This window comes from Eublepharis macularius, chromosome 12 (assembly GCF_028583425.1).
Source record: "Eublepharis macularius isolate TG4126 chromosome 12, MPM_Emac_v1.0, whole genome shotgun sequence".
Taxonomy (NCBI): domain Eukaryota; kingdom Metazoa; phylum Chordata; class Lepidosauria; order Squamata; family Eublepharidae; genus Eublepharis; species Eublepharis macularius.
This window is the reverse complement of record NC_072801.1, coordinates 29824436-29851986: the sequence shown is the minus strand read 5'-3', so window position 1 is coordinate 29851986 and position 27551 is coordinate 29824436. Positions and strand designations below refer to the sequence as shown.

The following is a 27551-nucleotide window of genomic DNA, read 5'->3' as shown; positions in this document are numbered from 1 at the left end:
TTGTGTTCCTTTCTGTTTCACTAACATTTTACCGTTCATTAATCATTACTTGGGAATTAATTTTGGAGATGTAAACAGTCCTCATCAAATATAAGTATATATGCATATGGATGTATATTGGCTGAAATAAAAAGAGGAGGCACGGCATTTTCAAAGATGTATTTGTCATGGCTACTAAGTTAAATTTGATTCTATTTTTGGGTGGCAGGTGAATCGAGTGTATGTCGTCTTTGATCTGCCCACTACAGTATCCATGATCAAGCTGTGGAATTACGCAAAGACTCCACAAAGAGGAGTGAAAGAATTTGGAGTGAGTGCTTGTCTTGGCTTGCAAGGTTTAGTGAATGCCCTCGTCCCTCAGGATCTTGTGCATCCTGCTATGTTACCGCTTCCAACTTGAAAAGTTGCTCTTGGCTGTAGAAAGCTCAGCATTCTCAGAACATAGAAAATGCAGACACTCTGTGGTCTTCTAGGACACCTCTCTCTCTCTCCTGAGTGCGGAAGATTCTGTAAAATACGGACAGCAGCAGAAAGAACAGAAAATAGCTGTATGTTGAAGGTTCAGGGGCAGAAAAAACATCTCCCAAAAGGTCTTTGTGCAGAACGGCCAGCTTTGTGCACGTTTTCCTATTCTAGGCCAGGACTGACTCAAGATATTTTGTCACCCCAAGCAAGGTCACTGGTAGGGCCTGTGCTGCCCCCAGCCAGGCCCAGGAAGTGATGCCAGTCATCTCCCATGCTGCTGATGGTCAGAGTGAACTGAGCACCAATACAGCATTGGTGCCCTCTTGACTGCGGTTCCGTTGGATGCCTTGGCTGGAAAAACAGCCCCGGTCTAAGTAAAGCTCTCCTACCAGGGGTTTGGCCTGTCTGGCAGCGAAGGCAAAAATCCCCGTTGAGGTGCTTTCCAGGGCAAATGTGGGAAGGCCTTCAGCCAGTGACTCTTGAAAGCTCACACCCTGGAATCTAATTGGTCTCTAAGGTGCCACTGGACCGCAATCTTACTCTTCTACTGCAGTCCAACACGGCTACCCACCTGAAACTATCTCGCCTGTTGGTAACCCTGGCATCTCCTCTGTTCTTTACGTCTAGCTCCTTGTGGATGACTTGCTTGTATACAATGGAATCTTGGACATGGTGAGTTACCTGGTCCATGGCATCCTCCCGACCTGCGAGCCCATCATCCCGTATCACACCATTCTCTTCACAGATGATGAGAAGATCTACTGCCAAGAGAAGAACACCATTATCAGGTGTGTTCACAGTCTGTCTGGAGGGGTTCGCACTGTCATCGCCATCAGAACAGGTAGCCTCCCTTCATGAGCCTGAGGGGAGGGGCTGGGGCTCAGTGGCAGAGAACATGCCTTGGATGTGTTCAGATGCTGGCATCTCCCATCCAAGTCTTCTCCAGTCTTGCTTTCTCTGCTGCTGCCACGGAGAGTAGAGAAGACTGGCCTAGACGAAACAGTGGCCTGCCACAGCACAAAATCCAGTCAATTCTAGCTTTCTGGCCTGGAGGTGTCTCAACTGCCTCAGCAGCACCCTACTCCCTTTCTCTCCATATACGCATTGAACCAAAGCGTCTCTCTTGGTTTCAGCCAGTCCTGGGCCCATGTGTTTTCAATCATGGGTCAGGACATGTCCTTTCTGTTTCCCCATTCTGAACGTCCTTTCTTTCTCTGACCAGGATAAGGGATTAGCAAGAGGCAATTTCCATCATGAGATTTCTTCCTTGGAGAATATAGTAAAAATTGAGCTCCTTCCAATATTGAAAGCCAAAGGAAAGCAACAGAGAAGGAATAATCTAATTTGATGTGCATATTATGGCGACACTGAGCATCTCTGGTGCCAGTTAAGTCTTTGCTGCAGTGTCACCCTCAGCAGGGAGGGGAGGAGGGAGTCCTTCAGCCATCTGTCTTTACAGCTTTCCTAAGCCCAAAGCCCCGCTCAAGATGCACAATTTGTAATTTGCCAAGATGAGAGGTGTGCAGGTTCAGGGGGAGGGGGGTGCACGGGGAGTGAGCAACAGCATCCTGCACCAGGAATCAGGAACAATGCAGTGCAGGGAGGAGGGACACTTAATGCAGGGGTCAGATACTAGAGGGTTTGCCCTTGTCTTGCTGCAGCCTCCCTCTTGCTGTCTAGCTTCTCTCCCTTCTTGCCTTGAAATGGGCCAGGATTTGGTGGGGGGGGGGGGTGGAATTCACCTGTCACTCACAGTCCTGTTGTTTCTCCCCACTCCCTCAAAGCACTTTCGGAGGGAGGCAGGCCATGTGAGCACAAGGCCAAGGGAAACTGAATTTTTGAGAAAGTGAGGAGAAAAACCCATCCCTGTATGGCGGCATCTGCAAGGGCAACCCTGAGGTGGAGCCCACCCTGGCCCTCTCCTGCTGCTCTGAGACAAGCCCTCTTTGCTCTTTTGTTTCAATAGCAATCACATAGAAGATCAGGACGTGCGGCTAATGAATGACAATCAGGTCATTGCCTACTCCAAGAAGAAACAGGCTGCTGCTGACCCAGGTGGGCTTTGCTGCTTGAGAGGGAGCACCCGGAACCTCTGTTGTGGGGACTTCCTTCTGCTCCTCCACCAGTCTTATTCTTTGGGCTCCTCATAGGGGATCAACAGCCAGGTTCTTTTTGTGCAGCTGTGGATCATCCAGGATCTGTGAGCTGCTGCTGGAGCTCCCCCCACCCTGATTTTGTGGGCTGTAACAAATGCCACCTGCAACCTCAAATCAGAAGGGAGAGGGTTCTCAAAGGTATCCCAGCTCCAGCCACAGAACTTAAAAGCTCTTTCCCTTCCCTTCCTCCCCAGCACTTCGTCCCAAAACCTGCATGCGAGAGAAAGGAGTCCTACGCGGGACAAGGCAGTGACAGAAGGCAGACTTGGCCCAAACCTCACAGATGCTACCCGCTCCCCTTCTGAGCTGACCTGCTGGTGCACAATCCTTGGACCTAGCCTGCATCTTCTGCCGGGCCCCAACCAAACTATGGACAGAGCCTTTGCTAGCATTCCTTCTGTGGTGTTATTTTGGATCCAGTGCTGAGGCAAGCAGAAGCACTTTGATCAGCTGCAGATCTATTAAATCTATTCACTGAAATTGGCACTTGCTCCTTCTAGGAGATGCAGCAGCTGAAGTCCTCCTAAGGGACTGTGTTGGTGGCTGCCTTGCAGAAGATGCACCTGCCGCCTCCCCAAACTTGTCGCAGATGGGAAAGCCAAAAAGCACAGAAGGGCTGGTGCCCCCCACCCCAGGAAGGGCTTTCCCTACAAGTACATACAGGACAGCACCTCCTGCACAAAATGTGCTATGCGCTTCAGCTGAAAAAGTATGGTGCAAAGATGCAGCACCAATGAGCTGCTCTGCACTTGCCCCAATTCTAGGCTATGGGGAGAGGCTGCTTCTGTCAGTTCCTTACAGAGGGTGAGTTTTGGGCATGCTCCTTCTGCTGTTCAGCTCCAGCTTTCCTGTTTTCCCCTTCAGCTCAAGGATAAACAATGTTCAGAGGGAAAGCGGTGCACATGGCACCTGCGTCCATCTCCTGTCTGGGAGTGTTCCATTGGGCTCTTGCTTTCCAAGCCTACTTTTGGGGTGCTGGAGGAGTTTACCCCACACTAGACACAGGATTGAATCAAGTGCCATTTCTCTTCTCCTGTGCACAATGACGATGAAAGCAAGGCTGGCTTTGTGCTCAAGCACAGTATGTGGGAGTGAGACCCCACAGGCTTCTAGCTCCAGCAGAAGGACCCCCCACAGCTAGCTGCTGAGCCCTGCCTCTCATAACAAGTCTCCAAGTAGCAATCACAAAGGGTCCCTTGTCCATCATGGGTGCCGTACAAAGGTTTTATTCTCTGTAGGATTTCCTAGCACGGTAAGTGACTGATACCGACTGCAGTCAGTGGAAAACTGGATCTGCACCTATCCATGTCTGCCTGTGGCATGAGGAAACTGGCACACTGACAAACCGGGGGGGGGGGGGGGCGGATTCTATGAGAGAACAGCATCCAGACTTTCAGACCACAAGGCAGAGCAGCAGTTACACAAAGCCAGTCTTTGTGAAAACTATACAACCTGACAAAACACTCTGAGAACCTAAAGCAAATGCCAAGGACTGGACACGATCTAAGAACTACCACTTAGCACAAATGGCAAAAGCATAACTACTTCTTGAGGGCTCAGAAAACCAGTACACGCACAAAAGCACCACCTTTATTGTTTCCTTTTTTAAAAGCTATGATTTCAGAGCCAGGCTTGTGGGTTGGAATTACAGAAGCTGAAATGCCTCTTCCAGGCCAGCTTGGGTGCAACAGTAGGCAAGAGTGCTGGGATTCTCCAGCAGTTACAGTGGAAGGAGAGAGCCCTGTTGGCCCTCAGCCAGGGAACTTGCTCTTCCAGTCATGCTCAAGTGCCCTCTTTCCTGCTGGACAGGACCTGCCCTACAGAGCAGTTCTTGGAAAATCTCTAGCACAGAGTTGGTCTGGGAGGCCTCTCTCCGCTGGCCAGCATTTCCTGGGTTTCCTTTGGAATCCCTTTCTGCACCTGCTGCATCTTTCTCCCTCAGGCCAGGAAATATGCTCTGCAGGATGCCACAGTAGACCGTGTACAGCTCTGGGTCAACTCTGGGCTTGCGGAGAGTCTCGACATCAGAGGCCGGTTCAGCAACAGACTGCTGCAGCAGGTAGGCATCGCTGAAGAGAGCCGTGAGGATCGTGTGGGCGGCTTTGTATGGGTCTCTCTCAAACTGCACCATGGCCTTCAGCTCTGTCAAGGTGTAGCCGTTGTAGCGCTTGCTCTCCTCTGCCAGCGGCTGGACGTTCTCCCCAATGTGCCTCACCTTCCACTTGAGGCATTTCAGCTCCTCCCGAACTTGCTTTAGTTCTTGCTCCACAGCCAGGAACTCCTGCCGGGTGATAAAGCTTCTGTAGGGGAAAAGAGAAGGTAGCTGGAAAGATGAAGTCATGGCTCAGCTGAGAATACAGCACCTGGTGTGTGTGTGGAGGGGAAGGGAGCACTAATCCGCAAAGTGCAGAAAAGGAGAAGGGGTCTCCCTAACAGGATAGACAGAAGGAAGAGGGATTTGGTTAGAGGGCTCCCCTTGCCATACCTGATGATGCCTTTGGAGTGCCAGCACTCTCTTCCTAACTGGCCAAAGCACAGGGTAGGCAGCAATCCCTCCTTTTCCTCATCTGTTGGCAATCATTTTTCCTCTTTAAAGAGCCCTTCCCAGAGTAAAAAAGGAAGGACAGTGGAGCTCTAGGCTCTTTTGTCCTTTTGGCATCTGAAGGATGTATTTACTCAGGTCCTTGATAGGGCATTTGGGGCCTCCGAAGAGCAGCAAGACCACTTACAAGGAAGAGGCACCTGGCAAATACCAGCCTTGCCAATTAGCAGTCCCCCTTCCTCACAGCTTTGGGAGGCTCTCCCCTGGTCTCTGAAGTTTTATCCTCCCCTTCCCATGCCAGACCAGAGAATGGGGAGTGACGGGATTTCCCACTCCAGGATACTATGAGTCTATGTGGGTGTGCAATTAGTTAGAACTGAAGGAAGTTCTTTGCCTCCAATCCAGATCAACTGCACTTCCACCAGATTCAGGGATCTTAAATACTTATAGTGCCTGGTTTGGAGGAAAGGTGGATACAGAAGCCACACCTTCCTTCTCTTCCCCCTGGATACTATCATCCATCCTTCCCCCGCCCACACACACACACACATACGATACCTCAGTCTTCCATGCTTCCTAGAGGTCAAGGAGTACAGGCAATCCTTGCTGAGATGCTTTGAGGGGGGTCTTTCTCAATTTAGAAAGTAATATATTTTTCTGCAAACTTGGATAGGCCGCCAATACTAGACAGACCAATTACTAGGAAAGTGTGCTAGCTCACTCTCACCATATATAATGATGACTGCTTTACAAGTTCCTACTGCCTGATCAGGTCCAAAATCCATCATGGGGCGGGCCTGGTTCTCAGTGGCTTGGACTCTCACAAACCCCTGCTCATCTTTTTTTATATCAGTGGTATACAGAACCACCAATCCCTCCACACTGGACCTACAACCTGGCCCATAACATTATGGCTGACTTCCTGTATGGCACTGGAAAGGGATTGCAAGCAGGACTTGTAATCCACCTGTTTGAGATACCTGAAATGAGTGGCAGAGGCAATCCAGCAGGTCAAAACTAACTCTACTCTTCCACACCTACCACCCTTTGGCTCCCACTGCATATGTGCACAGCCTTACCTCATGCTAGGGGCTTCCTCTCCCCAAGCTGGTCTGGACTCCTTGTCGGCAAGCTTTGTGCATCCCCCTGGTGGGCTCATCCCCTCAGGGCCTTTTAGCCGGGCACCTGCTCTACTCATCCTCAGCCCATTGCCTTCGGGGGTGGCTGGATGCTCTTGGTTAGCAAAACGGAGAGTGCCACCTGCTAGCGGGGCCTTCAGCTCTGGGATGTCTGCACTGGGTCCTGGGCTTGGTTTCAGATGGGCTGGCTGAGATGCTAGCCATAATCTTGGGGGACCCATGTGGCTGGGCCTTGCTGCTGCAGTTGCCACCTGTGCATTTAGATTGAGGGGCTCCGTGGGGGAGTGGCTCATGGCCCCTCGAGGAGCTGCTGTGACAATGCAGCTGGGTCCAGGGGAGGAAAGCCGGCTGGTGGGCTCCAACGAAAACAACGAGGACTTAGCTGAGCTGGTGGAAGACCTTGATGGAGACGAAGACAGCCTTTTCTGGCCATTCGGACCATCTATGGTTTTGGGGCACTTTACAGCTGGGTGTTGTGCAACCCTGCAAGAAACAGACATTTTCTGTTGAAGTGGCAACTCTGACCACCTGGGAGAAGCTCGCTCTCCTCCAAGGCAGATTTCGGATAAGGCCAAGGGAGAGGGAAGAGAGCCAGGCTTCTACCAATCACTACCTGAAGAGGCTCACAGGCACCTCACGCACAGAACTGACCATCTGCATCCATCCCCCCAACTAGCAAGTTTGCCACAGCAGAGAGAGCCCCACTTGTAGGTTATATTTTTAAATGTAAAAAATAGAGACATTGGCCTTTCTGCCCAAAGTCCACACTGTGCTTCCACAAAACATACATAGACTCTCTCCTAGAAATCACACACACCCCCTTCCTCACTACAGGAGGAAATCTCAGGTGGCAGGGCAGCGTGGGCCTTGCATAACTCTCTTTCGGAACTGAGCATCACCAGCGATCGTTCTGAATGTCAAATTTGCCTCTGCAGAAACCAGGGTTGACTGTCAGGCCAGGGAATTCCCGGATCCTGGCTCTGCCGGCAGAAGCACACAAGGCTCCCGTCTGTCTTGCTTCTCACTAAGCTGAGAGGGCCAGCAGGATGAGTGAAGGAGTCTCTCCTCATCTGTCCCCAAGGGTTCAGCCTCTGGCCTCTCAAGCACCAGCTGGCTCCTTGTTGTTGGGCCAACTCTGCTGCCCCTGCTGGATGCAGCCAGCATTTGGGAGATGGGGGTGGACTGCCTGAGGCTGGGCAAAGGGAAAAGGAAGTGCCGTTTTCCTTCTGCTCATAGAGAATCAGGAAAAGATGCAGATTCAAGCAGCCAAGGTGATGCAGGATTTAGAAAGTGGTCATTTCTGGGAGATGAACACTCCTCTGCTCTCAGAGGTCGATGCTTGAAGGAATCCTAGGCTTCAAGATTTCACACAATGCAATTTAATTTCTGGAATTAGACAGGTTCAGGAGGCTTCAAAGAGAGAAAGATCTAACAAAGGCTATTGGCCCCAGAGCCTTCATGTTTAGAGGTAGGTAACACACAGGCTTCCCAGAAGCCACTGCTAGAAACCAGAAGTTGGACTAGGTGGCCCTGATCCAACCATGCTCTGCTTACGTTCCTGGCCATCTGCCGCTGCCTTCTATCGAGTCAGACATCTCCCTCCATCTTGTGACTCTGACTGGCAGCAGTTCTCCGGGTCTCAGATGCAGGTCTTTTTGAACACCTGCAGTGGATTTTGAGCCCTCTGTGTGCCAAATGGGTGCTCCGCCCCATCTACCTTAGGTAGAGTTTATCTTGACTAGTCATGGCTCGCTGGGGTCCCGCCACACTTGCAGGGATATAATTGAGCACTCCAAGAGTGAGCTGCAGGCTCTTTTTTCACATCCATTGCACAATCATACCCAATATTTCATCCTCCTTTGTGACATGCAACCCCTCCCACCATCAAATCATGCACCATCCTTCTGTAACCCACCTGTATGCCAGCTCCAAGCATGCAAGGCTTGGCCCTGTCAAGAATATTCAACTTGCCACACTAAGATCCTGTAAAGGCTCATTAGACAGATGTGTGGACGGCAATGCACCAAAAAACAGCACTGTGCATCCTGCCACCTCCCTGCATGCCTTAAAGCTTGAAACCAGACTTTGTGCACGTGAAGGTATTTTTGACCACTAGGCAGCCTAGCCCAGCTCTCCCTCCTATTGCCAGTGGTTCTCCAGGATCTCCAGCAGAAAAAGGCTTTGCTCGAGATCTTTTTAATAGGTCATGTAAAGAATTAAACCTGGGGACATGTGCCTGGAAATGTGGGGGGGGGACTGCATGTGCAAAGCGTTTGCACTACCACTAAGCTCCAGCAAAGTCTAGCAGAGTTGGGGGGGGGCACATGTGCCAAGTAGCTTGGCTAAATAATCACAGTTACCCTAGTTCTGCACAAAGTCTCCAGGATGTCCACCCTAGAAGGCACCGTTTACTCTTGACTAATGCTGGGCAGGAAGAAGGGCAGGAATGAGCCAAACACGCAGCAGGAGATCCTAGTAGGTTTGCCAACTTCCAGGTAGTGGCTGGAGATCTCCTGGAATTACAACTGATCTCCAGACTACAGAGATCTGCTTGCCTGGTGTACATCAAACCAACAGTGGAAACCACACTGGAGGATCCAAATCAATAATTACCACACTAAAGTAAATTTTTGTTCGTATATTCTGTGCTCAGTGAACCTCAATATAAATACTAAACAATCTATTCCAAAATACAGAACAATAATTTACATTCCATACAGTGAATAATACACATTCTAGTAATTTTCACAAAGACAATTCTAACAGCTATAATAGCGACAGCTCCAAAATGAATATTTCTTAAATCCTTTTAATAGCTCAAATCCCCATCTTTGACGTACACAAGTCTCATCAATTGGGTATAGACACGGGCTTTGATATCTTCTCAGCCACCTGAAACGTACAGCTAGACTTTATGAACAGCCTTGTGTGCACCAACAAAAATTATTAGCCTTGTATGCACTAGCGAATATCATGCTGCATTTTCTTAGATTCTATGCCCAATTGATGAGACTTGTGTACGTCAAAGATGGGGATTTGAGCTATTAAAAGGATTTAAGAAATATTCATTTTGGAGCTGTCACTATTATAGCTGTGTTAGAATTGTCTTTGTGAAAATTACTAGAATGTGTATTATTCACTGTATGGAATGTAAATTATTGTTCTGTATTTTGGAATAGATTGTTTAGTATTTATATTGAGGTTCACTGAGCACAGAATATACGAACAAAAATTTACTTTCGTGGGGTAATTATTGATTTGGATCCTCCAGTGTGGTTTCCACTGTTGGTTTGCTGTTTAACGGAGGCTGGCTTCTTTATTGTGTAGTTGCCTGGTGAACATGGCTGCTTTGGAGGGTAGACTCTATGGCATTATACCCAGCTGAGGTCCCGTTCCTCCCCAAACCCTACTTTCCCCAGGCTCCAGCCCCAAAATCTCCAGGAATTTCCCTACTCAGAACTGGCAACTCTAGCTGGCCATTCCTTGTCCTGGCCCCCAGCAGAAGCCCCTCCTACACTAAGAATGCCCTATGTGGAGTCACCAGTTGCAAAGCCATAGAACATCTTGTGTGCTTCTTGATGGTCTCTAGTGCAGCCAAATCTGTTGCATGAGGAATATAGGAAGAGTGCTAGATCTGGGTTCAAATCCTCCTCAGTAGCCTAAGACCTGTCTCTCTCTCTCAATCTCTCTCTCACGTACCTGACAAGGTTAATGAGAGGACCCAGGAGGGAAATCCCTGTCTGGCATCCTCCCTTGCCAAGAGGGGTGGGAAGCAACCTGTATCAACCTGGAAAGAACAGCCAAGAGATTCGCTACCAGGAGACTGGTTGGTCAAGCAGAAGATAGCCCCTTCCAGAGGGGGGTGACATCAGCGTGCCCAAGAAGAAGGAGGAGGAGGAGACCAACCCTTCCCCAGCGGGAGTCAAAGTCTGCCTCTCCAGAAGAGCCACACAGACTACCCCATGCACCTGCTGCCCCCTCATGCAAGAGAGACCCAGAGAGAGGGTTCACTTACTATTGGAGGAGTAGCCTCCTCGCAGGCACTCTAGCCTCACGGCCCCCGCCTCATCCCTCTCCTCCTCCAGCCTGGAAAAGAGAAGACGCAAGTCGTACCTTGACCAGGAACCAGTGCTGCTCCCAAGATGAAGGCCCCCAAAGGCAGGGCCCAGCAGGGCTGACCATGTCTTCCCTGCCTCAGCAAGCCCCATTTCATCTTGGGGGGGGGGCGTGAATAGGAGGCACACCCGCACCATCTTCACCATCACAAAACATGGAAAAGGGGCGGTTAGCAGCCAGCTCAGAAGAGGCAACTCTGCATAACTTTCTTAAGGAGGCTTAAGGTGAGAACACTGGACGGACTCTTTGGGGAGGGGGCTCCCAAGACTTACCATGGAAAATTTACCGTGAGGTGAATATTCCCTGCAATTACTTGGCAACAGCTTAATCACATAAGAATATGTGCTTCCTGCCCCATGCATATCACCACTGGCATGGGACAATGGACACTCAAATGCAAGGGAGGAGGGCATTTATGAACCCCCCCAGAGGAACTAGAGGGAAGTTGTGCCCACCAGTGGAACTTCTCTAAAGATGGATGAGGCAAATGCACCCTCGTTTGCTCCTTGGCCAAGCCCCCCCCCTTAATTTGTGTCAGGCCTTGACTTGCAGGATCCTCTGGCAGATGCCACAAGGCCAAATAGAAGACGGGAGAGAGTATTTTCACAGTCAGAACGCAACAACGTCCACAATGCCATCCTTTTCACAGAACAAGGCACAGAACTGGCGCTCCCCTCCTTTCTGGCAGGGGCTGTAGCTGCTGAACATCTTTCGTGTCATCAAAAAAGGGCGGTCTCTGACTTGGCTCTGCAACTTTCTCAACTGGAGCAAAGGAAAGCGGACGGACATTTGCCATGGTTTCCTGGGCACTATTCTGTGCCTAAGGGTTTTTTCCCTTAATAAATGAGGTTTCCCTCCTTGGCTTCCTGCCAAACAAGAACATGAGTGCTGAAACTGTGGAGCAGATCTTTCTAAAGTAACCAGAAGAGGTTTCACAAGAATGACCGTTCTGGACATTCCATCTGGTTACAAGGACTGGTCTCCAGGCTGGGTCTATGGCCTGAGATTCTAGCTCCAGCCATTTATGCACAGACCCTCACAGGCACCTCCAGCATGGCCTATCCCCTTCGCTTCATTGTAAGGGAGGGGCACCATATGGAGATCTCTCTGGCACAAGCTGCCACTATCACATTTCCTCCCCGCTTTGGTTCCCAGACAGAGAGACACATTCTTCCTAGACCTACAACTCTTTTAGCCCTGGGAGGGAGGTGATGAGTCCGCCAAAAGGCAGGAGAAAAAAGAGTCCCCAGCAAGCCAACAGCACATATGGCTATACCCCATTTCCAGTTCCTGGAATCATGCAGTGCCATTGCAAAAGGATGATGATGCCACCAGTTTGCTGCCCAAGCAGGTGAGTCCTGCCTGATGAAGGCCTCCTGAGCCATTCCCAGCTAAGGCAGTCCAGGAGACCAAGTGGCAGCTGCTCCAAAGCCCTTCTGAGCTAAACACACTGACCTCTCATGGAAGTACTTGATGGGCTCAGGATCTGAGCAGGCCAGGTCCTCCTGCTCAAAGACTTTGCGCTTGTGCCGGAACTCAATGACTGTCTTCGTGTAAGAGTTCAAGGTGGTGACCGAGGCAGCCATGCAGCATGTGAAGGAGCCCCAGGCCAGGCTGCGGAAAGAACAAGCAGATATTAAGGTACACTACAAGGTACCAGAAAGGCACCAAGGGCAGCACACACACACCAGGCAGTCAAACAGGATAGGCAACCAACACCTCATGCCTAAAAGCCAGCCCCAGCTGAAAGAAGCTCTGGGCACAGAGGTGCACTACCACTGAATCCCTCTGCAGACTGAAGGACCACAACCAGCTCTTCTATGCAGCTCACCATGCACCAACCTAGCATGTGCCTGGTAATACTGCTCCCAGTTTTCCCAAATGCCAAATCATTCCATTTGACCCAACCCATCCAGCCAGGAGCTGAGCTGGACATTGTGCCTCAAACATGGTTGGTTTATTCTGGGCCGTCACTGGGGCTGGGGAAGGCTAGCTTACTAAAACCGTGCTTTGACCTGCTGCGATGAACCACATCCAGTGTTATTAGCTCACCACTTTAAAATGACTGTTAGAACGAGCAATGCATGCACAAAGACACATCAGGCTCACCAGAAGGACCAGCCATAGTCCCACGAGTGTGGCCTCCAGTCCTCCGGGCCAAGGCTGACCGTTACCTGGAAAACTTGCGTGTACATCATGTGAGCCACCATTCCCAAAAGCCCTGCAAAATACAGATGCATCATGTGAGAGATCTGACCAGGCAGAGCTTTCTTCTATGGAATCAAACCTCTGGTCCAGCGAGTTCAGTTTTTCCTACTCTGACTGGCAACAGATGAGAATCCAACCTTACATCTACTATAAGAGAGATCTTTGTCACCGGAGATTCTGGATACTGAAGCTCGGACTAAGGATGGGGGAGAATTCTTCACATAACAGAAATGAGGGTGCAACCACAACTTCTGATGCAACCACAACAGAGGCATTTCCAGGATGGATCAAAGGCCAGCTGTTTCCAGAAAAATCTGGTATTTTGTCTCATTCCCTGCTCTTGTAACAAGGATTTTTTTAAAAACTTTCTGCAGAAGCATACAAGCAATCTTATCAGTGGGAAGCCATATTATTAATATAATAATAACTGTTCTTATACTCTGCTCTTCTAGACAGATTAGTGCCCCGCTCAGAGCAGTGAACAAAGCCAGTGTTACTATTATCCCCAGAATACAGCTGGGGCTGAGAGGAGTGGCTTACCCAAGGCCACCAGCTGAGCTCATGGGATTCAAATAAGCAGACTGCTGATTTGCAACCCAACCACTTAACCACTATGCTACAGCAGCTCTCAGTCCGGCTCATCATCTCCCATACACTCCAGAACTTCTGGGCAGGACCCTCCTCCAGGCTACAAGGGAGAGAGCCTTTTATATGGTGGCTTCCCATTTACAAAACTCCCTGCCACTGAAGGGTCACTTGGCGCTTGACCTTGCTATGTCAAGCTAGAACCCATCAGAGTTAAGGATGCAGAATAAAAAAGTATAAAACAGAAAGCATGGAAGGAGGGAAGGCTACCCCAATCCCCAGACCCAACAGATGCAGAAAGAAAGTGGTTTGCAGAGTGAAGGACAGAAGCCATTCTGGATTCCATGATCCACTGCAAAGCTTTCATGGAGCACAACTGCACTCTAGGCCCAAACCGCCTGGTCCTCCGTACCAGGCATTTCCACTGCTTGACATATGCAGATCCAAGCCAGACCCTCAGTCCAGCAAGTCCAGCACCACCTCCTCTGGCAGTAGCTCCTTTAAGATCATGGGCCCAACTCAAGACTGGCCTCAGGACCTTCTGCATGCCAAGCAAGGCCTCTGCCCACCTTGCTGAGCTCTTTGCCTGACAAGCTGGAGGCACAAAGCAAAGTGGAAAAGGACAGAAGGAAGCCTGTGCAAGACTATTAAGGCTGCCTGGCATGGAGGCATTGGAATGCCAAGCTCCTCCTGTGAGGCCCTGCTGGAAGGAGCAGCAGGTACTAGACAAAACTGCTCAGCAGTTAAGGAGGCTGGAGGGGGGGGGGGGGGACTGCAGAAGGAGACCAACAGGGAACAGAGGGGATGACTTCACCAGGATCCCTGGAGGGGTAGACTGTGGACTGTGGTGCTGGCCACACCTGTGGGCTGAGGTGGCTGCAAAAAGACTGACAAGAAATATTTCAGTGGCTGTTGGTTCACTTCTAAGCCAGCTCCATGCTTGGGGAACACTTACTAGTGCCTGTTGGTAATTAATTCTTTCCTAAGTAAGTCACTACTGAACATACTGTACACTCCAGGGCTTAAAGAATAAATCTGTCAGACTTCACTTTTGTCTCTTCTCAGAAGAAGCTTTTGGCACTTCAAAGACAGACAAGATTCTCTTCCCGGAGAAGGGTCCTTGCTGCACTTCTTCAGGTGCAATGAGTCAGTCTGGGAGGCTGGAACATTCTCCTGCTGGTTTCTGAATTACAGTGGGACAATATTTGTAGCAGACTAGCTAGTGCTGGAAAAAGGTATGTTGGTCTTTTAGGAAACATAAGATTCTTATTTTCACAGCATGGGAATCATGGGACTATCCTCCAAAATGATTTCTGCGGCAAGTTGCTGAGATGCTTTCCTTCAAACATGAAGCTGCCTTCTGCTGATTCCATGAAGGTCTGTACTGTCTGCTCCCTCTGGGGTTTCAGGTAGAAAACGTCTTTCCCATCACCTACAACCTAATCCTATTTAATTGGAGATGCCAGAGGTTGAATCCAGGACTTTTTTGCATGCCAACCAGATGATCCACCACTGAACCACGTCTCCTCCGCAGACATGCTCTGGACTTTAATTTACAGATATACACTATCTCTTTCTCAACCACTCCTGTCATCAACAGCTATTACCTGACAACACCGTGAAGACAGCTGCAAAAGCGTTGAGCTTCAGCCCGTCGATCAAGTTGTTGGAATGGACCAATTCAAGGCACATGAGGCTGAAACCGACGACCAGCAAAACAATGTAGAGCACTTCCGACACCACTGACAGCCACAGCACCCCTGATAAGACAAGGTGCCCCATCAGCACACAGAGCAGCCCCTCCTGCCCCACCTCTCAAGACTGCCAAGAGAGCTCTCAATCCCCTCAACTGAGCTGCTAGGTTAGGGTTTAGGACTAGCCCCCCCCCCCCGCTCCCCACCCACCACTACCACTGGGCAACCAGCAGCCAGGAAACTTCAGCAACAAATCCTGCTGGTTTCCCAGCTGAAGAGGAGGCAGGATTCACACCCTGGGGGTGGCATTTCACTGGATATTTTGCTCAATGCAGATACATGAACAGGTTTGGAGAAGAGAACTGCATGCAAATTATTTTACACACACACACCTTAAAAAGCCTGTTTGTATCAGTCTTTCTCAGCCCACACAACCATATCCTTGGCATTCAACACACACCTGCAGAATTTGCCTTTGAAAAGGAGAGCATCTCTCCCCACATGATGTTCAGACTGCCTGTCCTCCTCTCCACAAATCCACAGCATACCTGGGAAAGGGCTGACTGAGTACTCCCAAATGAGGGGGAGGCAACCCAGAAAGACAGATGCAAGGCCTAGGAAGGGTTCACCAGAGAGTGGGTGTACAGCTCAGTGGAAAACTACCAAGCAACTACATGGTGAAGATGCAAGTCTGAGGCCAAAAGCAGCAAAGGAAGAAACAAGGCCCAAAAGAGGCAGGAGGCAGCAGGGCCCTAAAGCACAGTATAAGCGGGGAGGAGCCCTGCCATGGCCTCAAGATGGCTGTCAATGGGACAACCTGAAAAATATGCAGAGTTCTACACTGCAGGGCCCTCACTGAGACAGAACTCCTTGGTCATTCCTTAAGGGCTCCCTTCATATCCAGTATAGAGTCTTGATAAATTGTATGTAAGCCCCAGAAACCTAATGTTTGGGTTGTTAGCAGAGTCTATCGTTTAGCAGAGGAAATGTGATTATAGGTGGTTGTGAGCTGGTTCTGCTGGCTGGTGTGTGTGCAGGAGAGAAAGTAACAAAACATACACTTGCTTTACATTTACAAAAGAAATAAGAGTTCTTTATTATAGGAACTCTGATAGGAAAGGAGAAGAGGCCGATCCTAACTACCTATCCAGTCTAAGAATTGACATATATGCCAGGAAAAGTCCTGCATCCATGCTTCCAAGAGGAAGGGAGGAGAGGAGAGAGGTGTTGCCTGGAACAATGCCAGGAAGAGAAGAAGTGAGAGGGAGGAAGTCAGGAGGAGGAAATCCTGAGAATAGCAATCTACATATTAAAGGACAATCAGAGCAGTAAAACAGTGCCCTGACCTCTCTATCTTAATCTTTGGTTTGTCTCCCTCTGAAACCTGAGGAAAGGAACAGCACTGAATCCTCCTCTTCCAACAAGCCTGAGGACAGAAACACAACTAGAAAACTGCAGTTTTTCTTTCTCAACACCCTTAAATTAGCTATGAATTTGCCCTCACCCAAAGTCCACTCTAAGGAGATTATTCAAGGCTATAGGGTTGCCATCCCCCAGGGTGGAGACCTGGATATCTTCCAGAATTATAACTGATCTCCAGACTGCAGAGATCCATTTCCCTGGAGAAAATGGCTGATTTGGAGGGTAAACTCTGTTGCATTGTGTCCTGCTGAGGTCTCATCTCTCCCCCTCCCCAAACCATGCTCTTCCCAGGCTCCATCCCCCAAATCTCCAAGAATTCTCCAACCTGGAGTTAGCAACCCTCCTCCCAATTAGAAACTTCAAGCCTTTTTTCCTGAGTCTTGGTGGAAGTGCTGCCATCTCAATGTCAGGTTCCCCAGAGCCCAAACCAGAGGTGGGAGAGCACATGCATTGGGAGTACTTACTTCGTATGCACAGCACACATGTGCTCCAGAGCACTTCCTTGTCGTGCCAGGAATGACGTTATTCCTGGTGCAACAAAAAAGTGCTCCGGAGTGCAAAGGAGCGCACTGTGGAGCTCCTGGGTCCATTTTTCACCCCTTCCCCCCCCTCAATGGCCAGGTGAGAGGTGGCAGGAGGTAGAGGCTGGGGGGCAAGTAGCCCTAGGCAGAGGGCAATGGACTCCTCGGGACACTAAAGGTCAGTTCCTCAGCCAGCAGCTCTTACCTCGTTCAGAAGCTGGAGCAAGATCAATAAAACTGCGGCATTTTTCACCTTGAAAAGAAGAGACAGCAGTTCAGTCTTTTTATTTATTAAAACATATCCCACCTCTCCACATGGTTTGAGGCAGTTTACAGTAAGAATAAACATTTTTAATTAAAACCAAAATAAAATAACAAATTCCAAGGCTCTCCCTCCCCCTTTAAAAGACAAGGGGCTTACTGGCCTCCTCTCATCCTAACCCACCCCTTCCCCATGGCAGGGATTCTCAGCTGCAGGGCCCCTATTCGCTGGGCTCTTCAAAGAGTTTCACTGCCCATCATGCGCCACTTCAGCTTCACACCCTGTTTCCTGGAAGCTGCCCTCTTCCTGCCTGTCCTTGTTCTGCCTGTTGGCTGGTCTGCCTGTTCCTGGCCTTGGTTCAGGACAGCATTTTCCACCCTGGAGTGGGGAAGGGGCTATCTGTAGATTTCCAGTGGGGTAACAGAAGCACCCCTTGGCTCTGAACAGTGAGGGTGCTGCAATAGCCACCAAGGGGAGGCAGAGAGAGTCCCCTCCTGCTGTGATGTGCTGCTCACCAAAACCATCCAGAAATGCAACCCAGCTCAGCTTCAACCTGCTCTCTCTGTACCCATGAAATGCTCTTCTCCAGAATGGAACCCCCCTAGTGCCAACAAGGCACATGAGGCAAAATGTCAGAGCCATAAATCAGTTTCTACCCATGACGGAATCATTCCTGCTGTCATACCACAAAGAGAGGGTTCAGTGGAGCAAGGATAGCAGGGTGGACCTGAGCTGAACCGGAGGCACCTGCTAAGAAATCCTGACTCAATCATCAAGCACGCTGATTGTAGGCTACCTTGGGCTAGCTACCTGCTCAGCCTAACTGACCTTACAGGGGAGGGGAGCACCACATCTGCCACCTGGAGCTCCTCCAAGTCAGAGTGGGATCAGAACACGGAAGGATAAAGATAGGAATATGGGCCAGAGTCTCAGAGCGGGACCACAAGTGACGCCTGACACAGGTTGGACACTTGCCAGCTTCCCTCAAGTTTTGATGGGAAATGTAGGCAGCTTGGCGGAATGTTGGACAAGTGACAGTTGAAAAGTCCATTGGACAGCAGTCAGAGAGTCAAGCTGCAAGACCAGGACGCCTACATTTCCCATCAAAACTTGAGGGAAGCTGACTAGTGTCCAACCTGTGTCAGGTGTCACTTGTGGTCCCGCTCTCAGTCAGTCCCTATGCCTAGGCGTTTGACAATCTACACCTCTGTTGGTTACCACAGAGGCACGCAGAGAGATGTGAGAGCTTCAATGACACCTCTGTCCCCCCTCATGCTGCTTGTCCCCATTTGGGGAGTGGGTGAGCAAAGCAGAAAGGTTGAAGCTCCAGCCTCAAAATGGCCTGCAAATGTCAAGAATGGAAAAGCAAGCCGAACTTGGGCTCAGCCACAGGTAAATGAAGTCACCCAAAGAGTAACGGGTTATCTTCAAATGCAACTCAGCAGCCCTCATCAGAATCATCTTCAGCATGTGGCAGATGGGGGTTTCCTTTAAATTTAAAGTTTATTAGCTCTCTAAAGGGACTGAACATGTCATCACTCTTTAGTAATTGAGTTTGTGATGTAACTCCAGCTTTAGCCCATAGCAAACAGAGAAATCGTGACATGTCATTTGCTTAAAGCCTTCGTTGTCTGTACTGACACAGATCAAGCACTTGAGCTCCCGGGGCTGCTTGTGTCCATCGTGGGGTGCTGTGCACCAGGGTTGCATAAATAGTAGCTGATTAGCCAGAGATTTTTCTAGTTTACCCAGGAGGGAATCTCACACCAATACTTGGCCTGTGCTATTACAAAAGTGTGATGGTGCAGGGGAGGAATCTTTTCTTGACTGTTACTAAATGCAGCTTCAGACTGGATATTCTTAGCTGCCGATTGCTCATTCATATGAAGGTTCAGAACTTGAAAATAAGTTGCTGGCTGGTGTATTGGACATAAGCATGTCCATTGATCTTGGAAAATTGCCAGGATGTTTGTTTTATCCCAAATAGGGAATTTTACAGGGAGTCAGCCCCAGAACTGGATCATCTCCGTTCACTTCATCTCTCTCCCTCTCTATCAAGCTGCCAGTTGTATCTGTGACTGCACTTGCAGATGGTCTGGGAAGTACCAACAGCTCAAGAGAAAGGCACTGACAGCCAGCAGTCCTCAGAAGCACTGCCCCCCCCAACTCAGACCTGGCCAAGAAAGGGTGCCAGCTGACCCATCGCCTCCATCAGCTGAGCTGAGGGGCCCCTGCAGAATTGCTGGGGCTTGCTTCCAGGAACCCTCCGGGATCCTTCCTTGCAAGCTCAGGGGCCAGTCTGTCCTGACAGCACTTCTTGCAGACCTAATGAGGATGCCCTCTTCGGTGCCAGACACTTTCTCCTAAAGCAAAAAGCTTTTCCCTCCATGGTGAGCTTTATTTATTTATTTTTATTTGGCTTATACCCCGCCCTTCCCACAAGCAGGCTCAATAAATCTCCAGCACCCAAACCATATAGATGTAGCGTGATCGAATGCCCTTCTTTTTCCTACCCTTTCCCTTTAGCCGATGATCTGGGGCTGCCAGGTTCCCACGGTGAGTGGAACTGATCCACAGGATCCAATTCAATGATTGTAGATTGAGTCACTACACTTGCCTCTCTAACTGATGCACAGTTTGTTGGGTTCCCGTAGCTCTACCCTCCAAGGGCCCTTGGCTTCACATGGATGGCCATTCAGCCCGTACAGAGCCAAGGGAGGCTCACCCCCTTCCAGCTGTGCATGTCATTTGCAGGGCTGGAAGCCAAAAGGGTTCCCTCTTGGACTGACAGTGGCTCAGCCACGGGCAGCCATCTCCTCCATAGATCCAGCCAGAAGTCTAAGCACAAGTCAGGGTTGATGGTGCCACCCAGGAGAGAAGTCATTTTAAAAGAACTAACCAGCAACAGAAACATTTCTGAAGACAACTGAAACACAGATGGCAGCATTTCTCTCTCCAGCTTCCTTTCCTGGATTTCCCAGGTCCAGTATTTTAAGTTGAGAACTCAAACACCCCAAACAAATTCTCTTCAGCAGCAGCCTGCTTCTGAGCAGCGTTGCCCCTGGCAACCAGGAGAGTTGCTTCCAAGCAGGGCTTCTGCAACCTTGAACTGATATGTTTTATATAAAACTAGCAACTAGGCCCGTTGTAAAAACAACAGGCTCTAGAAAATGGCCTCTGGGGGGCTGCGCTCCCATACCGGGCCTTCCCAGGCCTCCGGAGGGTAGGGCCACCATACCGGGACTTCCTGGGCCTCCTGAGGCCCCAAGGAGGCACCGCGCAGAGGTGGGAAGGCAAGCCATGTTGATGACGACTCACTTTTTATCCCCATAGAGGGGCCTGTGAGTGCGCCTGCACGGGATAAAAAGTTAGTTGTTGGCAATACGGCTTGCCTTTCATATAGTAGGATATTTACCTATCCTTTCCCATTAAAATCCAGAACTGCCAAGTTCAACACACAAAGGCAGCAGAGAGAGAGAGAGAGAGAGAACAGCAGCCATCACAAAACAGCCACACATCAAGAGTCTGCTGGAGCACACAGATGTTTGGGGAGAAGAGGGTATTCCACATTCTGAGCCCACTGTCAAGATAGTCCTTGTGCCCACCCAAACCACCACACCACCAGCCACCACTGCACATCCAAACAGGGCCCCCAATTTTAAAATGTTTTTTCTCTGCATTGCCCTTGTAAAGCAGAACTCAAGGCAGCTTACCATAAAAAGTCACTCTAAGCAAATATAACAATATAATTAGCCAAATTAACCATCTCTGGAGACAAGATCCAGTGCACAGGCAGAAGTGCTATCAATGCTGCCTCGGGCACAGAGCTAAACAGCTGGCGGGTTCTTAGATGCTGATCCAGGTGCTCACACCTGGATCCACACAGGAAGATTTGACTCCAAACCACTCAGTCTTGGAAGATCAAAACCAGCATTTTGCTCAGAAACTGACTGAAAGCTAATGGATATGTACAAACGCCAAACAGCAGGCTTAAGTTAGCTTTCTTGCTGCCATGTTTTGCACCAAATTCCAATTTTCTGTACTGTCTTCAAAGGCAGCCCCACATAGATCACATAACAGTAGTCTAATCTGATTCTGTCTAACAACTTCTCCCACTTGCTTGCCAAGAAACCTCTTTTCCAATCCTGCTACAAGAGAATCTTGTGCATACAAATTATTTGTTCTACCAATGAACTATGACACTCCCCCGAGGACTGCAGTAAAGGGGGAGGGCAACAGATCTGCACAAATGGAAATTCACCCATCTGTTTGTGGGGTTCCCAGAAGCACCTGGCAATGCAGGAAACAGGATGCTACACAGGACGACTTCCTCGGGCTGATCCAGCAAGTGTCCTGCCTAACTCACATCAGAAGAGACTCTTTATTTGCAGTAGCTCATTGGTCAGCGCAGATGAAGTAATTCCAGGCTACCAATGCTACAGCAAGAAACTACCTAGCATGTGGCAAAGTATGAATCCTGAACACACGTTCTTTAATTGAATTAGACTGGCTTTAAACTCACCTTTGGCAAAATAAAAATATGGCAGACCTTGTGCACACAGCATACAAGTCAACAGTGACTCTATAACAGAGAAGACTGAAGCAGGGATAGAAGGCCCTTTGGCCCCCAGGAAGGGCCATGCTCTTCCTTCCTTGGTTTCCTAACAGTGACATCCTATGTAGGAAGCCCTGGTGTTTGCAATGGAAAAGTATCAAGAGGTATGTGATGATCCCTCCAGCTCATCTATACTTTTTAATCCGTTTTGGTTGAAAGTGAGAACCTCCCACATTGTTTTTGCCTTTCCTCAATTGATATCCGTAACTGTTATCATTTCTGTTGCTGACATCCGAGTCTGCTTGAGCTCCCACATCCCACTCATTTTTTAGATGTATGCAGATTACGTAAAGGTTTGGCCATAGTGTGGATTAATAGGGGTGCCTGTCCCCAAAGGAGAGTGTTGCTATTTGCCTTCCTATCCTTTCCCAGCCCACAGAACTCGGTGCCCCTGCCAGGCTAATTTGCAAAGGGCTTTGGTTGAGGACTTGAATAGGGTCAAAGATACAGTATGGTGTAGTGGCTCGGTTAAAATTCTCATTTGGCCATGACGTCCACTGAGCCAGTCTCCGTCTCACAGGGTTGCTAAGAAGAAAGAACGTGCATGCGTGTGTAATCCAAGCACACAGAAAGAATGGCAGGACAAAAATGTGATTGTTAGCTGTATCAGCAAGAGGATGCTTTTCAAGGGCAGCCCCACTGATCAGCTCCTGAGTAAGTAACAATGGCCCCCTTGGCTGGGGATCAATAGAATGCAATCACTTAGAGATGACTATGAAGAGACCCCAGCCAGGGGAAAAACACACACACACCGCCCCACAGAGCGCATTTGCTGCTTTGGATTTAATTCCTGCTATGTTAAAGCATATTGTATAACTGATCTGCAGCTAAGCTTTTTAGATTTAATTTCAGACTTAGCACTGGATCTGTGCTGCCTGCCGCACTGTCCTTTTCCAGTTGCATGGGAGCTTGGAAAGAGTCGGCAGGCATCAACAAACATTCAGCAGTTCACATTCTGCTCCCAGCCTCCCATTCATTCATTCATTCATTCATTCATTCATTCATTCATTCATTCATTCATTCATTCATTCATTCATTCATTCATTCATTCATTCATTCATTTTTTTATTTTAAAAAATTATCACATACAATAAAACAAATACAAAAATAGGTACATGCAATAAAAGTTTTACAATTCTTATGTAACATCCAAATAAGTAACATGCTAACATCCTAATAACCAAATCCCCCCTTATATTAAGTCATTCCCAACTTGAAGATATAACTTCTTGGTCATTTAAATAGCATGTCACAGGAGCCCATATATCTTCATACCTTCGAGGGGAGAAATTTATCTTACTCGCAAAAAAAGCGTTATTTGTAATTCTACCCATAACATAGTTGTATGAAAGTTTATCTTGCCACAGCGAGACGTGGGGAGGAGGCGATTTCCATCTAGTAGCTATAGTGAGTCTGGCAGTAGCTACGGATAAGGAGATCAGGTTCTTCTGCTGTTTCGAGACAGCAGAGAAGGGCCAAAGATCTAACAACAAAAATTCTAGGGTAAATGGTACCACAAAATTTGACACCCTTTCAATTTGATCCGTCACCTCTTTCCAAAATGCTTGAATGACAGGACAAGACCACCAAGTGTGTAAATAAGAACCTATTTGATTACAATTTTTCCAACAAAATGGATTATAGGTTCAATCTTATTCAATTGTAATAGAGTATAATACCAGAATGTAAATTGAAACCGGGTATTATATATTTTGGATCTATTAGAGGGCGAGTTCCAAATTCTGGTCCACTCCTCTGGAGAAATATTTCCCCCCAATTCTTTTTCCCATCTCTGTTGATAGGACGGAGCAGCAGGATGGTCTAGATCACATGAGGATTTATACAGGAAGGAACATACACCTTTATGTTTCTTCCCCTCCATATGAATAATTTCTTCAAATTTTGTAAGTGGCTTAGAAAGCTCTCCTGATTTGTTTATGAAAGAGGTCTCTTATCTGAAAGTATTGAAACCACCCCAAAGAACACCCCAACTTATTTTCAGCTTACTCCTTAGTAATGTATATGCCTGATTTAAGCCAATCCGAAATACAATCCATTCGTTTATTATCCCAAGAATGGAAGGCTTTAGGTTCCTGCCCAGCAACAAAGGTCAAAACTGGTGAGATTCCCGGAGCTATTTTGATCTCACTAAGTCCCAAATTCTGAGTGTATTTTTCAAACATCTACAATAAGAAATGCCAGCTGGACGCAGTTTGGAATCAGTCCTGATCGTCTGAGCAAATGTAAGAGGTTTAGCATAATCTGCCTCAATTTGCACCCATTTCTCCTCCATTCATTCATTCATTCACTCACTCACTCTCACACACATGCATTCATGCACATATAGAGAGGCTAGCCATCTCTGGCAGTAACAGCAGCAATAACTATAAATGCCAGTGAGGTGACAGGGAAAGCTTGCAGATCTGCTTAGGGGCAGTTCTGTTATCAGCTTGCTTGATGTGGCTGGTGCTTAATTTCCTGGCACAAGTACATTCCCAGGAGAGTGAGGTACCCCACCCCCATCTGAGCAGAGCTGTGGCTGGGAAGGCTGTTTGAACAACCCCCTGCCTTCTCCAAGCCCACTTGCTGGGGCCGTAACACTCTGCTGCCCTTTCTAAATGGCAATCAGAAATTTGTGGGATGGGAGATGACATATTCTAAGGACACCAGAATAGCACATAGTAGGTTGCTGCATTTCCAAATAGAGCAAGACACTCATATACAGCTGGGGAAATTTTTCTCCCCTTCTCTCTGGATGATGAAAAGGAAAGGAAGGAACCAATGCTACTGAACTACTATCACATGTATATTTTCAAAATAATTTATAGAAGGAGTAAGAGAACTCTGACAAAGCACTAAAACCTCAAAAACAGGCATTTAGGACTCAGAAGGCCCACCTGCCAGTCCCAGGTGGAGGACCCCAGCCCTTTGCCACTTCCGCAAGGGGTTGTAGCTGCACATGAGGGGTTTGTCCTTGGGATGCAAGGGCGGGGGGGCACTAATAAGTTCAGACTGAGCCAATGAGCGTTGGCCCCTCTTGCACTAGTACGGAAGGAGGCATCAGGTGAGCTGAAGGGTCCCTGGCTTGCTTGCTCCTGGTTCTGTGGACTCCTCCAAGAACTTTCAATGGCCAGTCCACCCTCATTAGAAAGCTTTAAAAGGTAAGGAGAAGAATATGGTAAATGCACACAAACATAAGCAGGGCCTGTCCCCATGAGAGTTGTCCACAAATATGTTTAGTGATTTGCCAGAGCAGGGAAGCTTATCAGAGGTACCTTCCAGGCTTCATACTGCACTGAAGTAAGATGACAGCCAAGGAATTTGTTGTGCATTATGTGCTGTCGAGTTGATGCTGACTGATCATGACAGTAGAAATGAATGCCCCCCAAACCTCTCATTGACAGCCTTGCTCAGATCTTGCAAACTGGAAGCTGTGGCTTCCCTTATTGAGCCAATTCATCTCATATTAGGCCTTTCCCTTTGCCTACTGCCTCCAATTTTTCCTTGTGTTATTGTTGTTCCCAGTGAGGCTTGTCTTTTCTTGATGTGATCAAAGTACAACAGCCTCCGTTTCATCATTTAAAAATATTTTTAAAAACATGCACACTCCTCGAAATGAGCAGGGACCTGCATAGTGTTTGGTCATGCCCTGAGGGAAGAGGTTGTAGTGATGGTCGAAAAGGCTGGATGACCCTAGGAGGAAGGACCAGCCGGGCCATGGGCAGCCTCCACCTGCTGGCCATGCTGCCCCCCCCAGGTACCCTGGCTCAAATGGCAGAGGCCTCCAGGAAGCCCCTCTCCAAGCGTTCTCGCCCAAGATCACGTTAGGAGCCCCTAATCCAACTCCACGACAGGGGATCCACCTCATTCGAGAGAGGATGCCCCGACCGGCTTGTACCTCCTGGCACAGCTCTGCCCCAGACGTGCCAGTCAAGGCGCCTCCCTGTAGGACGCCCTCACCCGCCAGGCAGCGACACACCTTGGAAACACTTCAGCCAAGCCGGGCTTTGAATGCTGCCCTCCCCACCGCCTTCCCTGGCCTCCGTCGTTGCTGCAGACGGCCACCTCCCGCTCGGCCGCTGCTGGCGTCGACGCCGCTCGCCAGCCGCTACCCGACTCCGGGGGGCGCTGGAGCAGGTCGAGGCCCCGAGAGGCGCCTGGGCTGGCCCAGAGCTGAGCCAGGCCCAGGAGCGCAAGGCAGACGGCGCTGACGGAGCACCGGCCCCAGTGGAGCACGACGCCCCCTCGGGCCCCAGCGCCTTCCGCGGCCTCCTCACCGGGCGTGTTGATATTCTCCTCGCACGAGTACCAGATGCCGGCGTGGAAGGCCCTGAAGAGGAAGCGATCGTCGCCCGTCTCCCAGCTGTAGCGCACCACGTTGGCGGCGGGGCCCGAGGCCGGGCCAGTCCCGTTGCCGCCAGTCCCGTTGCCGCCGCCGCCGCCGCCGTAGTCGAGGCAGTTGCTGCGCTTGAGAGGCCCGCAGGTGGGCTTGGGCACCCGCTGCGTCCCCTCGCACCAGTGCGTCGTGCCGAAGGCCGTGGCCGAGAAGAGCAGCGCCAGCAGGTTCAGCGCCACGGCCAGCATCGCCCGCGCCCGCCGGCCCCCGCCGCCTCGCCGCTCGCGGGCCCCCGCCGCCCGCCCCGACGCCGCCCGCATGCTCGCCGGCGGCCTCCGCGGCCCGACTGCGCGCTGGTCTCGGCCGAGACGCGGGGAGCCCCTCGGCGCCGCCTCCTCCTGGCGCGGCTCCGCTGTGGAGGGCAGCCCAGCCCGGCTCACGCCGGCTTCCTCGCGGAGTGAGCGGCTGCTCCCCGACCGGGCCTGCCGGATGACTGACGGCCGGAGAGCCCCCTCGGGCGGGGAAAGCCCAGGAACCGGAGGGAGGGCGAGGAGGTCGCGCCTGCTGAGCACGCCCCGGGCGAGATCAGGCTCGCCGCCGCCGGCTGCCGAGAGCCAGCGCGGGCAGTCCCAAAGGCCGCGCGGTCCTTGCCCGACGCCCGCTCGGGGAGAAGGAAACTCCCTCCAACTCAAGGAGACCGCTTTCGAGCCAGCCTGCTTCGGCGAACGGTCCGGGTTTGTGCTCCGAACGGCCGAGGCCTCTGGCCTGGAGGGGCAGCTGTCCCTCCTCGCCACCCCTCTGGCGGCGTGGACATTGGCGCCTTCGGTGCTGCCGGCTGGCTGGGAGCCTGGCTTGGTTTGGTAGCCTGTCCGGGCTTTTCCCGGAGGAAAGTGGCTGCCGCTCGTGCGAAAACTTTCCTGCGAGGGAGACGTCCCAGCCCCTTCCACCGAGGACGCGCCGATCATTGATTCACAGTGACGTCGACTTTATTTACGAAGGGAAAAGCACAAGCGGCGGGAAACCTCTGCCTGCCCTAACACCCCACCGCTCCCCTCCAGTTGGTTCATTGCGCTCTTTGCGCTGGCCTGGTGGGGCTTTCAAGGGCACTTAATCTCTCTCGGCTTTGGCAGAAAACCAAACAGCTGGAGAGTTGGCAGGTGGCGAGGAAAGTGGTGGAGGGGCCAGGATTACCCAACAGATCAGCGGAAGCAGTTAAAAGGCAACACACGCACACCATCCATTGCCGACAGATGTTCATCCAGCCAGGGAGAGCCCACCAAGCCGCCTGCAAGTTCCTGACATTGTTCAGCTCAAATCTCCACTCCTGTCACTTGAACCCATTGCATCTTGTCTTGCCCTCTGGAGTAAGAGAAGGCAGCTTAGTGCTCTTCCTGTGATAGTGGAGCAGCACTCCTGGCTCCCCCTCAGCCAGTTTGGTGTAGTGGTTAAGAGTGTGGGACCCTAATCTGGACAACTGGGTTTGATTCCTT

The 27551-nt window shown here is 50.0% G+C and overlaps 2 protein-coding genes across 5 annotated transcripts in view; one reads left to right on the top strand and one right to left on the bottom strand.

Moving 5' to 3' along the window:
• Positions 1-3078, top strand: part of KATNIP (katanin interacting protein) — a 32777-nt gene extending 29699 nt beyond the window's left edge. For all 3 annotated transcript variants that reach the window (XM_054993329.1, XM_054993328.1, XM_054993330.1), the window contains 4 exons: positions 209-310; positions 1093-1253; positions 2432-2520; positions 2816-3078. In XM_054993329.1, coding sequence (XP_054849304.1) covers positions 209-310; positions 1093-1253; positions 2432-2520; positions 2816-2874 — 411 coding nt within the window. In that variant the 3' untranslated portion in view covers positions 2875-3078. The remainder of the gene's footprint in view (positions 1-208; positions 311-1092; positions 1254-2431; positions 2521-2815) is intronic.
• A 1139-nt stretch (positions 3079-4217) lies between these two features.
• GSG1L (GSG1 like) lies at positions 4218-27064 on the bottom strand. Of its 2 annotated transcripts, none has more exons than XM_054992326.1 (7): positions 26003-27064; positions 17054-17101; positions 14819-14971; positions 12528-12639; positions 11874-12032; positions 6243-6785; positions 4218-4921 (listed from the first exon to the last, which is right to left on the bottom strand). In XM_054992326.1, the coding sequence occupies exons 1-7, from the start codon at positions 27024-27026 to the stop codon at positions 4342-4344; spliced, it is 2619 nt and encodes an 872-aa protein (XP_054848301.1). In that variant the 5' UTR covers positions 27027-27064; the 3' UTR covers positions 4218-4341. The 2 variants fall into 2 exon arrangements, with proteins under 2 accessions (XP_054848301.1, XP_054848302.1); XM_054992327.1 differs by lacking the exon at positions 4218-4921 and adding an exon at positions 10318-10388 and having other exon boundaries at positions 6676-6785.
• Between the last annotated feature and the right edge of the window lie 487 nt (positions 27065-27551).